Genomic DNA, 18,925 nt, shown 5'->3' on the forward strand with positions numbered 1-18,925 from the left:
TAACAAGAACATTCACAGGTCTGATGTCATTGCAAACTGATCTTTCACAGGAACTCCTTATTGATTTCAGACCCATGTGACTCCATGCTGGCTGAAGCAGTCATGCTCATTCTAAATTTATAAATACTTATTTGATAGGACAGTGTATGATTAAGCTTTTGCAGGCACACTGACTGTTGGAGCCAGATATACAAGGTGCTACCAACTCACAACTTTACTACTCCATTCTGATGTACCTGCTTGACATGGTGTAATGTATGTGGAAATCATGAAAGAGGATTTTCCTATTATTTTCTTCTTGGATTGAGGCAGAGGGTGACAGGATAAGAATCAGAAACAGCCGATCTTAATCACATACAGTGGGTGTCACAATTGCTGTCACCAAAAGTATGAAGCAATAACTGACACATCAAAGTGTAAAACCTATAGAAGCGTTTTGAAATTATTTGATTGGCTTGATTCGGTAATATACACTATGTAATTATTCACTTTTGGTAATGTAGATATAACACTGTATAAATATGACATCATACATTCATGGACAGAATATGATATGGATATTGTGTACAGATCATTCTACTTCAAACAGAGGGTTATCTGTGATTCTCACTGTATGTAATGAACTAGCTGTAGCAGTACAATGTGTGTGTGTGTGTGTGTGTGTGTGAGAGAGAGAGAGAGAGAGAGAGAGAGAGAGAGAGAAACTTCACTTTGACAATCTGAAAAGCAAACTATCTACAGCTCAGCATGGCTTCCAGATCAAAGATCCAGATCAATTAAAGATTATCCCATTTGTGGCCTCCAAAGGTCTGTGGCTCACATCACAGTGCGTCTGGTTTATGAACGTGGGTCTTATGCCAGACACCTCAAGTGCCATTAAAAAGGCATGACAATTTAGCATCGTAAGGGGCTTCACCCATGAGGCGAAGCAGTGGTTTTGGCAGGAAGATGGAAGTAATATGCAGCACAGTTGGTAGCATGCATCACAATTGGCTAAGATAGCAGTTACTGATTTTACTGTCAGGGTATGCAGTCAAACTAATTTGCAGCAGTTTTTAATATGATACGTTGTTTAAGTGAATTTGCCTTCCATTTTTTCTCAGGTTTGTACTGCTGGCATTTTTGCTTAACACTCCAAAGCTGTGTTTGTTAACAGAATTAAAGCAGAAACCTCCCTCATTAGACCCCACAGTTAATGCAAGGCTCAATGCAAATATCTCTGCACTTTGCTGCTCTTTGTAGGAACAATTGAACTCTTTATTCTGTAGGTAGGTAGGTAATTAGCATGGTTGGTGAATAAGTTCAAAGTTCACACAATATGGCTTGCTAACAAGCAATTTACATTTACTGCAGAGAGAAGGAGCTGCATTATCTAATTAGCAATTTTCTCCATTTTGCACTATGGAAATGGAACTTTCCTTCCCTTTCCATTGGCAATGAAATCTGATATAAGACAATTAAATCATTTCCTGGATATTGTACAGTCAGTACATCTTAGTTTTTTGTGTTTTTTTGGTAATTTTAGGATGATATCCAGGTGCTTTGCAGTATACTATGCTATACTATGAGCATGAGCATATCTGATGGCCATGCGTACTCACCAAACGTACTATATAGTATGCTCGTACATTATTTGGAGCATGTCAAGATTTTGTAAATTCCTAAATTAAATTCTTAACCACAGCAAATATTCAGTGAAGCTTTGTACCTTTAACATTCAGCTTTATGGAGTCATAAAAAGCCAGGATGGATCTTGCACCAGGGGTGCTACGGTACTACTTTACTTGCTATGCGGTGTCTAGTGTTTATTTGTTTCATATATACATACATAGCAATGTGAAGTCATGTGTACAGCATTAATTAGTGAGCTTTAAATGAAGCTGTATGGTTTTCATTTGATTTCTTGCCAGCCAGAGATACTTTGGAGGAAGAGATAGTCTGGAGGAAAAATCAAATCCATAGCCACTTTGTTCTGCCAAGATACACATGGATATTTGCATGTTTACAAGTCAACCATGAAGAAGCCAAACAGCTCCTTCCCATGAGTCATTTTTCAGTCAGAATATCATTTGAAATTCTAGAGGAAACGTTAAAAAAAATCAATTGAGCATTATCTGGCTGGCAGTGCATTATTCTTTTTGAACTTCAGTATGTCAAAAATGATAATTCCCAAATGAACGTTCTTGAATCACCGTGGAGTGGTTGGTGGGCTTTGCGCATTGTAGCACGTGACACTGTCTGTCACGTCCATTTCCATTTGTTGCGATTTGTGCGGAATACACTGCAGACATAGCAGCTTTGCCTGCTAAGATGCAGTTTATGGCTGCTTTATTTCATTTCCATCCATGCAGGGCAGTATTGTGCATGTGATTTGCCTGTTTGGCTGAATTCTCTTAGCTGTTAGCTGTGAGTAGGCCATCTGATGATTTTGTGCTTCATGAAGAAAATAAGAGATCTAGTTAACGATTTACGCGGCATTTGGTGGTTTGGGTTTTTTCATTGCAATTGTGTTCATACGGGTAACTGTTTTTATGAGGCTCAACATATTTACTATAGAGCAAATATCTTTGTAGAAAGGCAAGATCCGTTTTACCAGTTGTGCTAATGCAACAGTTTTTCTAGATGTCGCAGATAGATGCGTCCAACACAGTGATAGAACAGAAGGAAAGAAGTGTATCTACACACGTTTTAAATGCTCCCAAGTGATTTAGTGCAAAAAGAGAAAAAAAACTTGCAATCTACATGGTCTTCATCTGATGAAGACCATGGAGGTTGAAGTGTTATTTTGTGTAATACATTACTTTCGAGGATTTAAATACTCTGTGGTTATATTCTTTTTCTTCTGATGTAGTCCCTTGTTCTCTTGCAATTGTACTGATTACTGAATGTGCAGATGATTGTCTAACACAGTGACATTAAAAACACATTGATCACAGAAGGCACGTGTGTTTTAAAAGGTACAAATTCAGTCAACAACACTACCTGTGCAGGTGCTGGAAAAAACCCATGATAAGGTGGAAAAGTCTCAAAAAATTTATGTCAGCTGTGATGTCAGCTGAATGTTGGGATTTACAGAACACCGCTGCCATCTCCCCACTGTGTTTACAAACAGGGCACCATTTCTAAATTATTCACGGGGGAAAAGCATGCATTTCCACACCTGGAGAAAAGGCAGCTGTACAGTAAACTAGAGGCATAATCCAGCCAGCATTTCCTTACTTCTCACCATGTGTCACTGTTGTATACCAGCTTTTCCCTCCACTGAGATCCTCTTCTTTCTCAGTCATATGCTCCTGGATCATGGCTGGATGACTCAGAAAGCGGGAGATCCCCACCATTCCCCTTGAATAAGGGAATCCATGAATAACTTACCGCACCAATCATAAACGCTTTGGGCAAAGTGTGTTTTTTTTCCCAACCAAAAACACATCTTTTGTGTAAAAATGTAAATCTAACAGTGCTATAATATATTTAATATATACAGTATATTTATGCAATGATGCTATAATGTAATTGATGTCTATAGTATACTTATTGTTCGTAATAATGTCATAAAGAAATCAAGAGGTGATAAGGTCTTCTGCTTTGTCCTCCACAACTGCCATCTTGTATCCTGTTGTCTATAGTCCACTGTATTGATGTATCCCTTGTGTTATGACTTGGTGGTGAATTCAAAAGAGGTGAAAGGTGAATCAAAGGGAAACATTCAGGCAGCCTCCCGTTCCGGCAGGAAACGATGAGTGACCTTTCACAGGTCCAGCAGGCTAAATCTGTGTCCCCCTTTTTTTTTTTCCTCTTTCAGATAACAGCCTTCGATGAGCTCCAAGCAGATTTCAAGGTCCCGATCGATCAGGGCAATCCACTTCACGCGGTTAGTAGAAAAAAAAAACGTTCTCTTCTGTCCTGCCTGTTCATGTGCATAAGACATGTGCAGCCAGTGTGGTTAAGGGGGGCCTTTGATCTGTGTGGAGGTGTTAGGTTCCAGGTGTGACTCCTGCTATGCTCCAAAGCCTCTCCCATCATCCACTGCAGGGCATTAATAATACAGAAGCCAGCTGTTTTTTTATTCCTCCCCTGAAAAGCACTGACAAACAGACCCCACAATAACCAAATAAGCTGTGCTGTAGGGGTCAGGTGCATAAATATTAAAGACTCAGTACTTCTGATACTCACATTTAAATGACCATCGCTGATTGTGAAATAATCATTGATCATCTCATGGAGTCTATGATGAGTGAGAAAAGAATGATGTATTTGCATGTAGAAACATGTTGTAAATGTTAATTGCACGGTTTATGCTGATTGCCTCATACTATATGACTCCACAACTCCACTGCAGTACCAACTGTGCAGTCTGCCCCTAAGGCTGCTCACTAAGCTTCTGTAAGCACACATTCTAGGCTTTTCTCTCTTCAGCTACCCTCTCCTAAACACCACCAGCCAGCTCTGGTCACACTAGTAAGACTTCTTTTTAAAACGTCCAGCTTTAGTGTCTGTGGTACAGGAGCGCAAAAGACATAATGCGTATTGTTTTTAAATCTGGTGATTGCTTTGCCAAACAGCATCTCATGCTGCCCTGCACCATGTAACCCCCCCCCCCCACCCCCAACCATCCACACACACACACACACCCCCCCAACCAACCACACACACACACACACACACACACACACACAGTTCACACAGCCCTCCTTTCAGCTCCTTCTCTCTGCATTAAGCTGGGGGTGGGGAGGTGGGGGTGGTGGTGGGGGGGCAAGATTGATCACTTCCTTGCCGATCTCACCACCCAGCCACCTTACCTTTGCACCCAGGCAAGCTAATTAGTAGCTGCTGTCAGCCGGCTGCCCGGTGGAAGCCAGAGTTCACCGTGGGAACTCTCCGCGGGGCGCCGGACTTGTCTGCACACAGACGCATACCCTGCTCTGGGAAGAAACCCAGAAATGGGGTGCATTGTGACAGGTGTTGATTTAGTGCGTTGTTTCAGCACCAGACATGCTGGGTGTGGACACTTTAAACAAAACATAAATGCTTACCTTTAACATGTGGATGTGTGTGTGCATTTAAGAATAGGTATGAAATATATTATATTTGTGTGTGTGTGTGTGTGTGTGTGTGTACATATATACGTACAAGAGTACATACATACATGTGGAAGTATCCACATATGTGTAGTACACAGAACAGGGAATAGAGAAGAGAACCCACTTTGTGTTGTATATGGCTGAGGGCTCTTCATCCTATGGGTCAAAAATGACTTTTGTTACCTCTGCAGGGATGAGTGGGTTTAAAAGATGAGAGTATCTGTTATTTAAATCTCATCACATATGAAACATATGAAACATATGAAACGATGAATATATTACCCATTGGTACAAGTAGGTATGGTGTCATCATGCTTTATTTTAATTGAATAATATAAAGGCCATTGTATACATTTAACAGATTAATTATGGATGTAATGCACAGCCCTTTTCAGTACTGATTGAGAACAATGTTCTGCGCAGATTTTAATGAATTGTCAATGATCTTTTCATAATCTGTGGCCATATTAATTTGTGACACCTCGTAAACTTTTGAGCTAAAAATGTATTTCAATGGTTTGATATCAAGTGAATCCCTTCATGCATTTTGACGTTCTTGACAATGTGGAAACAAAAACAGTGCATGTTTCACACTGTAGTAAACAGAAACAGTGTCACATTTTCTTTATTTTTATGTAATGTAGTACAAGGAGCCATTGCCTTACACTGTATGTGTGGGTACAGTAAATCTTGTTATCAGCTCTTTAGCCGAGCTCAAATTTTATTTGTACCTTGTGGCTGCTCCCCCCATGCTGTGTTCAGAGAATGCCAGGATTGACCTTGACACTCACTTTTAGAGTTGTTTTCTACAAAGTCATCTTCATCTTTTTTGTATGACCAGTGGATTCTGCTATCAAAGCTCTGTGCTCAGCCGGAGAGAATCGCCGCTGCCAAATTTCCACAGTGTCAAATTTTAGACAGCCCCCCTCCCACCCCCCACACCCCACCCCCCACAGGAATTAGGGAATGCGAAAGTGTAACAATTACTGAGCCGGAACACTTTCTTGTGTTTGATTGAACATGTAATTACGGGCAGAAAATGGACGGGAGACTCTTGCTCAGCGTTGTGCTGTTTCGGTCTGTACGGTGCACTCTGCCGTGTGCTGTGTCCAGACCATCTCACAATAGACAAGGGTGGTCATCTGCAGTGGAAATTACTGGACTCACACTCGAGTTTCAGTGCCTTAGACTTAGACCAGCCCTCAAGACCGGCCATGAAAAAAGCAAACGCGTAGATGTGAACAAACCAGAGATCTGGTTCGGCGCCAAGCAAATGAACCACAGCTATTTTGTCCCTTTCTAGAGCAATATGAAGGATATGAACTAATTAGACAGCTGAGTAGCTGTCATTCAGCTGTCCTGCAGTGATCCATTTCCCATGATCCATCAATGCAATGAGATGTCACATCCCCACCCTAATGATCCCAATCCATCCTCCACTGGTTACTCCTGGAAACTATTGGCTTTTGAACTATGGGTCCGGACCCAAAATGGGCTTCAGACAGGTTTGTACTCACACAGAGACGTATTAAAATAGACCCAATAAAGCAGTGTATTCATTATTATCACTGTGCAACAGTGGTAAAAATGTATTTTTGCATGTCCAAAACAAAAAAAAATCTGTTATAATCTAACACAAGGTTATATTTTAAAAGTATTAAATTGAACAAGGAAACAAGAAAACAGTTAGGCAAAGGTCCTGTGAGAAAGCTTGGTGTAATACAAATAAAAATCGTGACTGTTGTACAAGTTTCATTGTGCAAGGCACTCTTTCCAAATTTATCATATTGGTGTACTTACGGGTACATAAGGTTAGTTTGGTTTGGATGTGTGAATATCTGTAATCCTATACATAAACTACATACTGTATGTCTGGCATTGACGAAATTGTTTGTTGTTTGTTATGATATGTTTGTGTTTGGCTATTTAATCCGTGTAAATAAGATTGCATCTTTTTAAATTCCCACATATTAAGTTTATTTGGGGGGCAGTGAGTAGCTGTGCAAGTGGCCCTCTCCATGTTTATAACCCATCTCTTTCTCCTGTGTTTACTGTTCATTAACTATCTTTCATTTGCTTGCCCAAATCTACTTTTATTTTTTTATTATTTTTTACAGTGCTGCAGTACTTGTCAAGCACATTTTCTCTGACTAACGTTTCAAAGCGAATTCATTCTAATTGCTTCCTAATTATAAATGTTACGTCGGCAGTTATCTGTAGTCTCCATGACTGCCACTGGAATATATTTGCATGGTAGCCAACTCAGTGATGGAAACTGAAATGAAAATGTCTCACATTTGGACTTCATTAAACCCAGTGTAACCCAAAAATAAGGACAATGTGCTGTAAAAGTCATGGCTATTTTGATAATACAGTGAGAATATGCTGACAGGTCAGTGGAGATGGGGTTCCAGGAATTAAAATTGGTTTCCTAGAAGATGGAGAAAAGATTCAGTACTTAGATGACACATTTCAGAATTCAACCTATTTAATTTTCTTATTCTTCTCTCATGTGTATTTTTCTAAACTTATTGCAAATCTGCAGCACAAATTCACTACATTTATAAATATATTTAATTGGAAATGTACACTTTTCTATGAAAACATTTCAAATGGACAGCACAGGGGGAAGAATAACTGGTCACTGAAAATATTAGGATCCAAGAAGCAAGTAACAAATAAATCAAAATAAGGACCTTTAGATTCTCAAATTCAGACAAAGGGGAGAATGTTTTTGTGCTAAAAGTGAAGGTGGACTGTACAACGTTACAATGCTCTTACCTCAGACTTAAGCCCTCCTTCCAGTGTTACCTCAGATTACATTATTTATAAGCTTAGGCTAACGGCATGAATAATGAATTATACTGGATGAAGTGTTTCCTTCTTGGAGATTTAAAAAAAAATGGCAATCAAATATGTATGTTTAAACATCATTAATACAACTTTTCAAAATAGCAACAGAGTCCCCCTTGCTGCCAAGTCCAGCTGCTCCACATCGTTCATATCACATTTATTCAGTCTTCAACATTAAAGCTAGTATATATGCTCTAGTAATCTTTTGCTATGGTTCATACTACTAAAAATGATATATATATATATTTAAGTAGTGAAGAAAAGGGAATTTTTATAGTGCGTTTGTGTTTAACAGAGAGGGTGCAAAAATTAAGTGTGCCATCCTGATGTTTAAATATTAATGCGATATTAATATTTAGAGCAATTAAGTCCACACCATACGCAAACCGGTCCAGCTCCATAAAAGAGATTTCAACACTTTTATGTAACCATCATATGGAAATGGCTTTTATTTCATTCAAGAAATTCAACTTCACCCCAGCAGTTGTTTGCTAAATATGGTCCTTGATGTCCTTGCCAGTTCTGCTGCCATGCTGTAATTCCCGCAAAGGATATAGGAGAGCTATGGAAGACAAGCGCTTCGGGGCATGTTAGCTTGTAAGGCCCACAGCGCTGCATGCAGACAACAGCTGCGAGACACTGTGCTGGCATCTGAGGTGGCAATGATTCCCCCACTGCCTCATCCCCGCTTCAAAACTTATAACAGTAACAACCCAGTGTTTCCAAAGGCCATTCACTCGTTAACTGCAAGATGCAAAAAAAAAAAAAGAGAAAAAATGCTTGCGAGATTCACAAGTGTGCATCTTTATGTCGCTCCCAGCATCATATTAGCCTGAAATACCATTAATGAGGTTTTCTCTTGGTCTCCCTGCATCCTCTCTCTCTCTTAATTACTGTCAGCTCTGGCCCTGCATTAAAAATACAAGAGCAGATGACTACCTTCCAGTGTTACATATATGAGTGGTATCCAAAATATCCTTTTTCTCTGGGGAATTAATGGTTTGTTTCTCCATTTGTCCTCCACAGCGCGAGAGGCTCCGCAACATCGAACGGATCTGCTTCCTCCTGCGAAAGGTAATTGAGAATCAGGCCCTTGTTGCATACTCCATTGGCTTCGCCATCTTGAGTGGCCAATAGTCTCGTTGTGCCAGATTGTAAATCGTACATGTTTCTGAGACAACGGGCTTGCTGATGCAAGTAGTGAAGAATGAGTGCAGGTGAGTTTCAGAACATGGGTCTCAGTGTGCAATGAGTCTTCTAAACATAACAATGTGCAGAGGAAATGTGCAATTTTGTGTGCACAGACATAAACATACAGACACAAACATACAGAGTTTAAAAATTAACCTTATACAAATAAAATAATATTCTGACTACATGAAAAACACCCCCTGTTTGGTTAACAGATATAAGTGAAAATGGTCCTTTGGATGGAAAGAGTGTTCTGTCAAAGGTTTGTTAGGTTCCGAATATTACCATGGGAAGAGAAGGTTCTTGACGGCCCTTTGATGTCGAATGATGTACACAATACAAAACACTTGAGACTGAACTATCTGCTTTAGGCCTGTTTTTGTAAGTTGTGTGGGTTAAGGTTGGTACTGGGACAGTGATAAGTTTTGTGTAGAAGAAACATGGGCCTTATTGTTCCTCTAGTAATTCCAGTTTTGAATGGTTAGGTCTGACAATTTTTCCTGTTGTACTCATTGCTTTAAGTCAGCGTTCGTACATTCTCGACAGCATTCTAGAGTGTGTCCCTGAACTGAATGAAATGCAGTACATTTGATGACATAAAACATGCATCAGCACGACACGCGTAAATCCTCTGGTGGAAAATGTGTCAGAGAGCATGACCTGTCAAACGTAACCGGATTTGTAACGTGGGAGTAAGAGGTGGAATGTGTCAACATTGATAATTTTGTCAGCTGGCTTGAGAACTGAAAGTAATAATGACTAACACAGATGAGTAATGTGATCTTTTTAACTACACTGAAACATTAAGGACTGAAAAAAAATTGCTGAGCAAGCCTTGGATGAATTGAAGTTTTTTTTTTTCTTTTAATGAAATATTACATAAAGAAAAAAAATGTACTAGTCCGTAATGATTTAGCCTATATTGAAGGAGGCCTTTGATTAGTTTTAGCTTTGATCTTTACTGTTGTCTCAGTGGAAAAAACTGGGATTCTGTACGAGTGATGAGCAGGACAAAAAAAGCCGTAGCGCAACATCAATGTGGCATCTGTTTCACCGCCCTGTCTATCCATGATGCTGTACGGTACCTGTTTTCGTTCCTCTGCATGGCCATTGGCCAGAGGGGGTTAGGGTTGTCATCCTCTATTCATCTAGTAAACACATTGCCTGGGGCCCTTGTCACGTTCTGGAGGACTGTAGTGTCCTTGCGAGAATGACCTGTGCTACACATCTGCATAAGTGTCTCCCTGAATCCATGGTGCCCTATGAGCACAGTACTTCACTGGTCTGAAGGGAATTTCTGCTTAACTGTCATTTTACTAGAAGACATTTTTAGATGGTTGGTACTGACAATGCTAGATTTTGAAGTTATAAACATATAGTTCATATACTACATATTTATAGTATGTATGAGTAGGTGATTTGTAATATATGTATGATATTTACTATAAATAAGTCTAAGCATATTTGTAGCTTTTTTCATGTGGCATTCTGAAGTGTTGTTTTATATAGAAAAAGATGAGTAATGATATCTGCCTGTTTGTTTGGCTAATTTAATACTCTTTTAGAAACACTTTTTAAATACTATTTTTCAAAAATGAATGTTTTATTTGTTTGCTTTTGGTTTTCCCTTCACTTTTTATGTAATATGAGGTTGGCCTAAGAGGATTTCAATGGTAGTGTGTTGCCGTTCCAAAAGTCTCGGTTTACTCCAGAAACTTTCATTAGGGTTTGGAGGTTTGAAAGTATAGAACATAATTTTGCAGACATGCCAAACCATCTAGCTACCATTTCTATGAAGTTTCCTGGCTTTTTTCAGTCTACATGCTGTACCTTGTATTTTTTGTACTAGCTGGATCTCTGCAGATCAGGTTATCACTGATTCACCCTACAGGTCATTAAGCTTCTCACATTTCCTTGCATTCTTTGAGGTGGGTACATAGTTTTCTGCAAGAGGCCACTGATGGAAAAGTATAAATTGCAAAACCATGTAACTGAAATCACACTCAGATGAGTGATCGGCTGGATGGCAAGACCAGGGCCACGGGCTCAGATGGAATGGGGCTGTATGTTCGCAAAATTTTCTGTTTATCATGAATGTAGTATGATACAAATTGGTGGTGTGAAAATGATTTCTCTATCAAGCTGTATTAGTTATTATAGTATTTGTGTGGGAAAAAAAATGTATTCCAAATCTAAAATTCCAATAAAAGGTTGAAATAAGCCATCACGAAGTTAAAGCAACTATAATTTCTTCAAATATTCTTGAAAGAGAGTTTGGATTGTATTTCACACAGAGTTGTTGTATGATTTAACATGTCAGATAAAGGCAGTCTGGGGTGCCTCTTTAATTGCATTGTAGGGAAAAAAATAACCTCTCAATTCTGCATTTCAAAACAGTGGCGGCTTAAGAAAACAAACAAGTGCATTGAAGCTGAACCCTGATAAGAAACAAGAACCTTTTCCCAGTGAGATTTCTCTCCCAGGTGCAGAAAATTGCCAACTTTTCACCATCTGAATAATCACAGATTATGTAAAGGCACTGAGCTTTAATCCTAGGCAGGAGCTGTGGAGGGAAAAAAAGTGTTTCTTTTCAACTCAACAGGCAATTGACAGCCACCACTAAGCAATTTAAATTAATATTAATCACAGCCTGCATTGCTGTTGCTTCTGACTGTGTTGGAATTTGTGCATTAAATCCCGCACTGCCTTACACAGAGAGGAACATTATTTTATTGTGTGTGGAGACGCTTCAGTGGAAAAGACACTTTCAATATAGTTTCTGCTTATGACACCGTGCATTTCTTTCACACTGAAAATTCTCATATTTCCCCCCATAACACAAGATAAGGAATGTGGAAGTTATGGTATAATTTTCTGCGTTAATGTCAGTTGTTGTATGTACCAGTTTCTGCAAAAATAAAAAGGTGAACAAATGATTCGTTTAGCCATAAATGAGAATGTTCAAACATGCACCCTCTCTACTTCATGTTTTCATGTTTTTTTTCAGTTATGTTCAAAACATGGTGACCTTGAGCGGCTCTGTATGCTTGCCTATGTTACAGTGAGTCGGTTGTGATCTGACCACAGGAAAAACAGGATCACGTCCTTGACCCCCGCACTCCCCCCCCCCCACCCCATCACTCCATTTCCTCTTTAATTTCCTGTTCCTGTTGCTTTTATAAAAAAACAGAGCAACATTAGTGTCTTGCTGTGGTAAAGCCGGTTGTTTTCCAGTGTGAGTGTCAAGGTGAATTTTCCTCTGAGCCAATCAGCAGAGCCCATGGAGGAACACACAGCAGTCCCCTGTGGTCGCCTCAGCCCGGCATATTTATTCTTCAAACGGGAAGGTACTTTTGATGTTGCAGTACAAAGGTTTCTGTCCTTCCCATCACAGCACTCGGCTCCGCATTCATCTTTAAAGGCATTAGCATAGATGCCTAATAATGGGAGACAGACTGGCGCGAGAGTCACCTCCTTGTTGGGGAAAAAAAAACATAATGTGAAACGCTTGCTTCCTTCACCATGATACGGCTTATAGGCTGTGCGAAATAGACTGCCAGTCATAAAACCACAGTGGATCCAAGTGTCACAAAGGCTTATAGACTTAGTGTGTGATGCATGCTAAGCGATGGCCTATGTAACATTTCTCGCCTCATTACTCTGGTGATATAGTGTAATGCACCTCAAATTGCACAATGGCACTGAATCTGTATTTAGGATTTTATTTTCAAGTGTGAGTTTGTGCTTTTTTCCTTACATTATATTGATCTTAGTGTCTCTGTTACCAGAGCATTTTTGCCTCTATTGCCAGTTGCTATGCTGAACCAGTGGAGAAAATACAGAGCTGCAGTTCATTTTTACTTTTTAGTCACTTTCTACATCTAAAAATAAATGTCTGCAGAAATCCTTGCTGCACGCTCTACAGAAATAACTCCCTTTGTTAAAAGTGCCGTATTAATGCATCTGTGTTCATCGTCTTCACAAGAGTGAAATTCAGAGAGGGAGTATAGGGAGTCAGACTGGAAGCCTCTATATGTGGTGCTCAGATGAGATTTAAATAATCCAATAAGCACACATGAACTCTGTCTTTGTGGGAACTGTGAATGATCAAAAACATTTTCATAAGACATTTCCCCATGAGAAAGACTAGAATGTAGTTGCTGTACTCTATTATTACATCATAAATGGAGCTGGCTAACAGAGTAGCTTTCTCTGGTCACCAAAAAACATCAGACGCTTAGATCTCTGTTTGTTGGAAACTGAAGCTTTTAGATTTAGACCCAACAGATACCAGTGTACTTGGATTGGGTTTTATGGCGCTGTGTGTGTGTGTTTGTGTGTGTGTGTGTGTGTGTGTGTGTGTGTGTGTGTGTGTGTGTGTGTGTGTGTGTGTAACAGCCTCTGTTTTCTCCATGTCAGTACTGATTCTGCAACAAGGCCACCAGAACGAAACGACTCATTAGTGTTACCAGTCAGACTCTTCCAGAGGCGGCACTCATGCCAGCACCAAGCAGCTTTCCACAGAGGATGAGCCGTTCTTGCGGCCCCTCTCTCACACTCGTTGCACTGAAATTCCGAGCTGCAACAGAAAAATCCTGGCACCGCCTTGAGCAAAGCTTCATTTGCCTTTAAATCACCCCAGGCAGGATGAGGGCATCCGCGGGGACTCAAGTGCTTACTACTCCGTACCCTTGTACCGTGGATATCATGTGTAGCGTCGAGCAGGTTGGCAGCACTGCTGGGCTATACATTGTGAATATGCATGAGAGGCTAAGATCACTGGGAACGGAAAGCACGGTTGAACATTAGTGCTTATTAGCTCTGATGTAAATGCTAAACTGGCTTTTCAAAGATGAAACATTAAAAATTAAGCACTTGGAGCCCGGTTATTAAATCTCTTCGAGCCTACTATTATACAAAAAATATTCTGCTTTGGATCGTGTTTTAAAATAGCAATCTACAATATGCCCTGTAATCATTTGGAATTGCGTCACACTCTGCGTGCTGTTTGTTCTGGGGCGGGGGTGTGAGAGGACTGTGGGGGCCTATTAGCTTGTCACCAAGGCGTTAAGTCAGTGCGCAGTCAGCTGAGGTGCGATAGTCTCTGTACAAGCTTCATGTCATCATTAGAGAGGACCTGAAAACACAGTGTTCTCTTCAATCCCTAAATCAATGCAATTATCCACCACCCCGTCACCCCTCCCACACCCACCGCACCATCTCACTCTGCTCTGCAACAGCTTTACCCCCCTGCCTTTGTCATCCTGTTTCAGCTTTAACCGTCAGTATCATACTTTTTGAAAAACTCAGTGTTGCCCGAGTCTCCTCTGTGCTGCATATTCATGACTCCTCACCACTGACAGTGCACTGAATCGTATCAGTTCTCCATAGGATGAGGTTGTACCTCACTCACATTTAGGTCAGAGGACAAGCAATGGATCACATTGATCTCAAACCCCCAGTTATTTCACAGGTATACAGCGTGACCCATGGAGTTCCAATGGTCAGGGACCAAATGTTTTTTTTTTCAAATGCATCATTTGAGGACCCTTGAAAGAGGGTAGGAGGCAGAAATATATTGGAATGCAGACACAGAGATGACACAAATGTAGATGGAATGAAATGTTTTGTCTGTTGCTCAACCATAACTTTGATCCAGAGGGTGTGAGAATTTTTTATTCAGCCTTTTAAGTGTAAAAACCTTTGTTAACCAGTTCTGATCACACATTTTCAAGCGTTATGGGAGATTATCCCCAGTAAAGAGTAGAGGAGGAGAATTTCTTTCTAGAGGAATTTGTGTTTTAACAAGCCTTTTTGCCCTGTCAAAGATGTGTTGAGTCTTACAGTCCCTATGCTGTTTGAGAAAGAATGTCTGAACTTAGTTTGAGGTTGAGGTGCTTTTGATATTAGTAGTGCAACTCAATTTTACAATAGCTGGTTCACTATGTTCTGTTCAATACTTAAGTTTCTGGGCCAGTCATAACCTAATATGCTGAACCTTTTTTTGCAAAAAGACAAACTCATTCTTTTACAAAGGTTAGAAATGCCAGGAGCGGAGTTAGATCAAAGTATACATAAATGGAACCCTTTTTTGGAGCCAGCTTCTTATAACTCCAATTTTCCAAGCATTCCAAGGATCGTTATTAATAATAAACATAGATGCTTATATAGATAGAGGAGGGAAATTGAACGAAAAATACATGACAAGACTTGATAAATTTGCTCAGATTAGATGTTGAAGAGGTCTTCGCTGAAGTTATTAACCATTCTTGAAAAATGCACGACGTTTGAGTAACAAAATAGAAAGTACATTCATTTGCTATTATGTCTCTGAGGAATAAGTGTCTTTTAAAGAGAAAATAAGTATAATTATATGCTCTTAATTATCATTGCTTTTGTAACAAGAAAGACAGTAATTGGAGACTAGAAGCGCTTTTGATCTCTGATGGCAGAGAAAGTGTGTTACCACTAAAATGAGCTATATCCAGATTAGTTTTGAAAACAAATGAATTGGGCGGAGAATATTCTATGTGGCTTGCATTGCAGCATATTTATATGTAAATTTAAATTATTTTTGTGAATGTCATGGTCTTTTTCTCAGCGTCATATTTTGTTGTCCTTTGCAAATTTTCACTGTTCTGAGTATTCTCTATTGCTTTCTCTTGGTGCAGCAAAGACCTGGAGCTGGGCCTCAGCTGAATATTCTTCTCTTTTCAGTGTTTAATGAGAAATGATTTGTATAGCATGTGTCATATAACATCTTTAGAAAACCTTAAAGGTCGCATTTAATTACAGAACTCTTTGAGGGTAGGTAGAGTCCCTGAAGAACAACATTGGTTTGAAAAGTACTGAAATTAGCTAGCTAACACAAGTGAAAGCACAGGTAATAGCTAGCTTGCAGAGGTAGCTGTGAGCTCTACACCATGTTGTCCACACAATGGTTTTCTGTTTATAAAATGTTAGATCAACTAAACTGCTAGTCAGACACAGTAGCTAACTGTAGACATTGGCTGAACTGGAATTCCACATGTGAATCTGTATGAAAATATATGCGTTTGTTTGGCCCATTTTGTTTCATTCAAAGTTGATGATGAAATAATTCTAATTATCAGTCACGTTTAGGTTTGGATATGGAAGAGCTCCATTACATTCCCTTTTGGGGTTTGCTGTCACATGACTTGCGTAGGCAGGGCAGTCGTGGAAATGGAGTAATTTATGTGTGTGTGGGCAAGTTGTGTAAACAAAACAAGCGTGGCAAACCTCTATTTCCTCAAAGCTTCACCACCTACAGACCTAGCACACGTGTACGATAATGGAAAAAACTCAGGAGTTTTTTATTATTTTTTTTCCCTTGAGGCATTGTCGAACATTTCAAAACCATGCATAGCTCTGCAGAAGAATGGGCCCCTGATATTATCACAAACATCATGATTAACACAAAAAATCTTCCTAAACAGTGTTTGTGAGTGTCATTTTGGTTACAAGAGTCTCCACCCATATTTAAAAAGTCCATTTGCCGGAGTGGTGTGCAGTGCAGGCCAGTGGTGCATGTGTTGAGTGACGCACCGTAAATGGTTTTGTATTAGAAGGATAAGGGCTTGCTGAGTGCAGTGTGCTTTCCCTTTAACTTTGAGGACAGACTTGAAAAGATTGTGGGAGGGGGAGGTTGTGTTTGTTTCATATGCTAGCTCCTGAGTTTGGTGGTTGCCTGAAATGAAAGAAAAAATCATGTGCAGGAACTAAAAACATAATAGTTGCTTGAATTCCATCACTCAAATTTCAGCACTATATATCTTGTGGTCAGATCTGAATTGGCTAAATCTGAGCTCAAATTTCCAGACTGTAGCATGAAAAATATTGGCAGATGGTCTTACCTAGACTAACTTCCAAGGTCATCATGGCAAGATAAAAGACATGAATCTTTTTTGAAAGTTTTCAGTCTTTAAATATAAACTGTCATTGGCTTTAAAATGTTAATACTTTTTTATTTCTTCTGTCTCCAGTTTTTTATTTTTCTCCTTTGCAGTCTACCATCTGTCCATAATAACAGTTTATTAAATCAAATGGGGTAGAAATGGGAGTGACACTGACTATAACCACTGTCAAATGTTAAGACAAGTAGTTTGGTATAGATTACTTTTTTTTTTTACTGAAATAGCTCTTTACTTATAAATCTGCCAGAATGTGTCTTGCCTGCGTACCCAGCCAGAGAACTGTATAATTAAAGTTAAGTGGCTTTAATTGGTGACTGTGGCACAGCGAATGCTGAAGAAAGAACAGCAGTGTGGGAATAATGACCCGTAGTCAGTGAGGGAGGAGTGAGTGCTCAAGAGTCAAATGTGCTCCACTGAACCAAAATGCTAGAGCTCTTATTAGGCGCTAAAACGCTGAAAGAGCTGGCGCTGAATGCACACATCCCTGGAGAGGTTTAAAAGAAGCCCTTGAAACACACCAGGACCTCTTGAACTTCAGCTGAGTAGCTCTGCATCCAAGTCTTTTAATTACCAGACTGGTCTGACCCGTTGGCTTATTGCTGCCTCTTGACCAGCTGATGATGGGAGGCTAATTGTGAGCTTATGAGCCTAGATGTTTTTTCAGTTTTCTTCTAATTTTCTCTCTTGCTCCAATGCAACCTTGAGCTGTTCCTGGGCTTCTCATAAATGTCTCTATAAAGTGTAGTGCACTGTGCACTTCTCCTTAAATGCTGAGAAACATGAAAGTTTAAATTCATACACAAGAACAAATTTCGACTAAGAACAAATTGATTTCAACTTTTCATCTATGAACAAATACATTTATCATATGCGCAAAATTGTTTGTACACATGAATCAGACACAATATTCCTTTGAATTACTGTACATATCACCTTGTCATTTATAAAACAAATCTGATGGACAGTTAGGTGAAAAAAGGTAAGCAAAAACAAACTTCGGTGCAAAATAAGAAAATGATTAATTTCTGTCTACTACTTTAACTACTTTCTAAACATCATTGAACCAGCATGGAAAAATGGATGGTAAAATGCATTTTTAGTATGAACACAAGAACTGTAGACTTCGCTCAGTTCCATTCATCAAGGTGATGGCTGGTGTGGGAGTGAACCTCCAGACATACCCCTGCACCTTAAGTCTTCTTTAATTGGGATGGAAAATAATAGTGTTGCAGGAGGTTTGGTCATGGGGGATTGCCAAGAATACCAGTTGTCCATAGCCTCAGAAATGAGATTCTTCAGAAGTTCTATAAAAGCCATAGATTGTAAAGCAGCCCCATGTTGTCAGACTGAAAGATGAACAGAGAGCTTTCGGGACATCCTTATCCGTAAACCACGAGTTTATGTCTGATGACAAAACAAAGACATAAAAACAAGTTTACAAGTTTTTTGGGAATTTTCCAGGCAGTCTTCAGAACAGAGGCAATGTGAGAACGTCTGAACAGAGATGGCTCAGAGGCCTAGTTCCTCTTTAATGTGCGGCCGACCCAGGACTCACAGGGGCCTATCAGATGTGGGTGTTGAAACTGCAGCGTAATCTCGTTTCATTGGCGAGAGCTCTGTTTCGGCTAATGAAGTCAAGATGAAAGTAAAGCAGAAACGCTGGTGCCCAGGGGTTCTCAGCTGTAGAGATGCTCCAGGTCACACAGACAAAGCTTTAATTACAGCTCAGCCATGCCCCTCCTGTCCCAGAGGCTCCACCCAGCTGCTTCAGATACGAGTTTTTCAATTAAAGAGAGGCGTCACTTAAAGTGACCGCCAGAGCTGCTAAGCTGGCTGTGGCAACACGATGCCTGCTCAGAGTCAGTT

General features: G+C 39.8%; 1 protein-coding gene across 3 annotated transcripts in view; it reads left to right on the forward strand.

Annotated features, from left to right (window-relative positions):
- Positions 1 to 18,925, forward strand: part of cnih3 (cornichon family AMPA receptor auxiliary protein 3) — a 31,623-nt gene that overhangs the window by 3,558 nt on the left and 9,140 nt on the right. For all 3 annotated transcript variants that reach the window (XM_036550068.1, XM_036550066.1, XM_036550067.1), the window contains exons 2-3: positions 3,803 to 3,871; positions 8,961 to 9,008. In XM_036550068.1, the coding sequence (XP_036405961.1) occupies positions 3,803 to 3,871; positions 8,961 to 9,008 (117 nt within the window). The remainder of the gene's footprint in view (positions 1 to 3,802; positions 3,872 to 8,960; positions 9,009 to 18,925) is intronic.

The sequence above is a fragment of the Megalops cyprinoides genome, chromosome 17 (genome assembly GCF_013368585.1).
Source record: "Megalops cyprinoides isolate fMegCyp1 chromosome 17, fMegCyp1.pri, whole genome shotgun sequence".
Lineage (NCBI taxonomy): Eukaryota > Metazoa > Chordata > Actinopteri > Elopiformes > Megalopidae > Megalops > Megalops cyprinoides.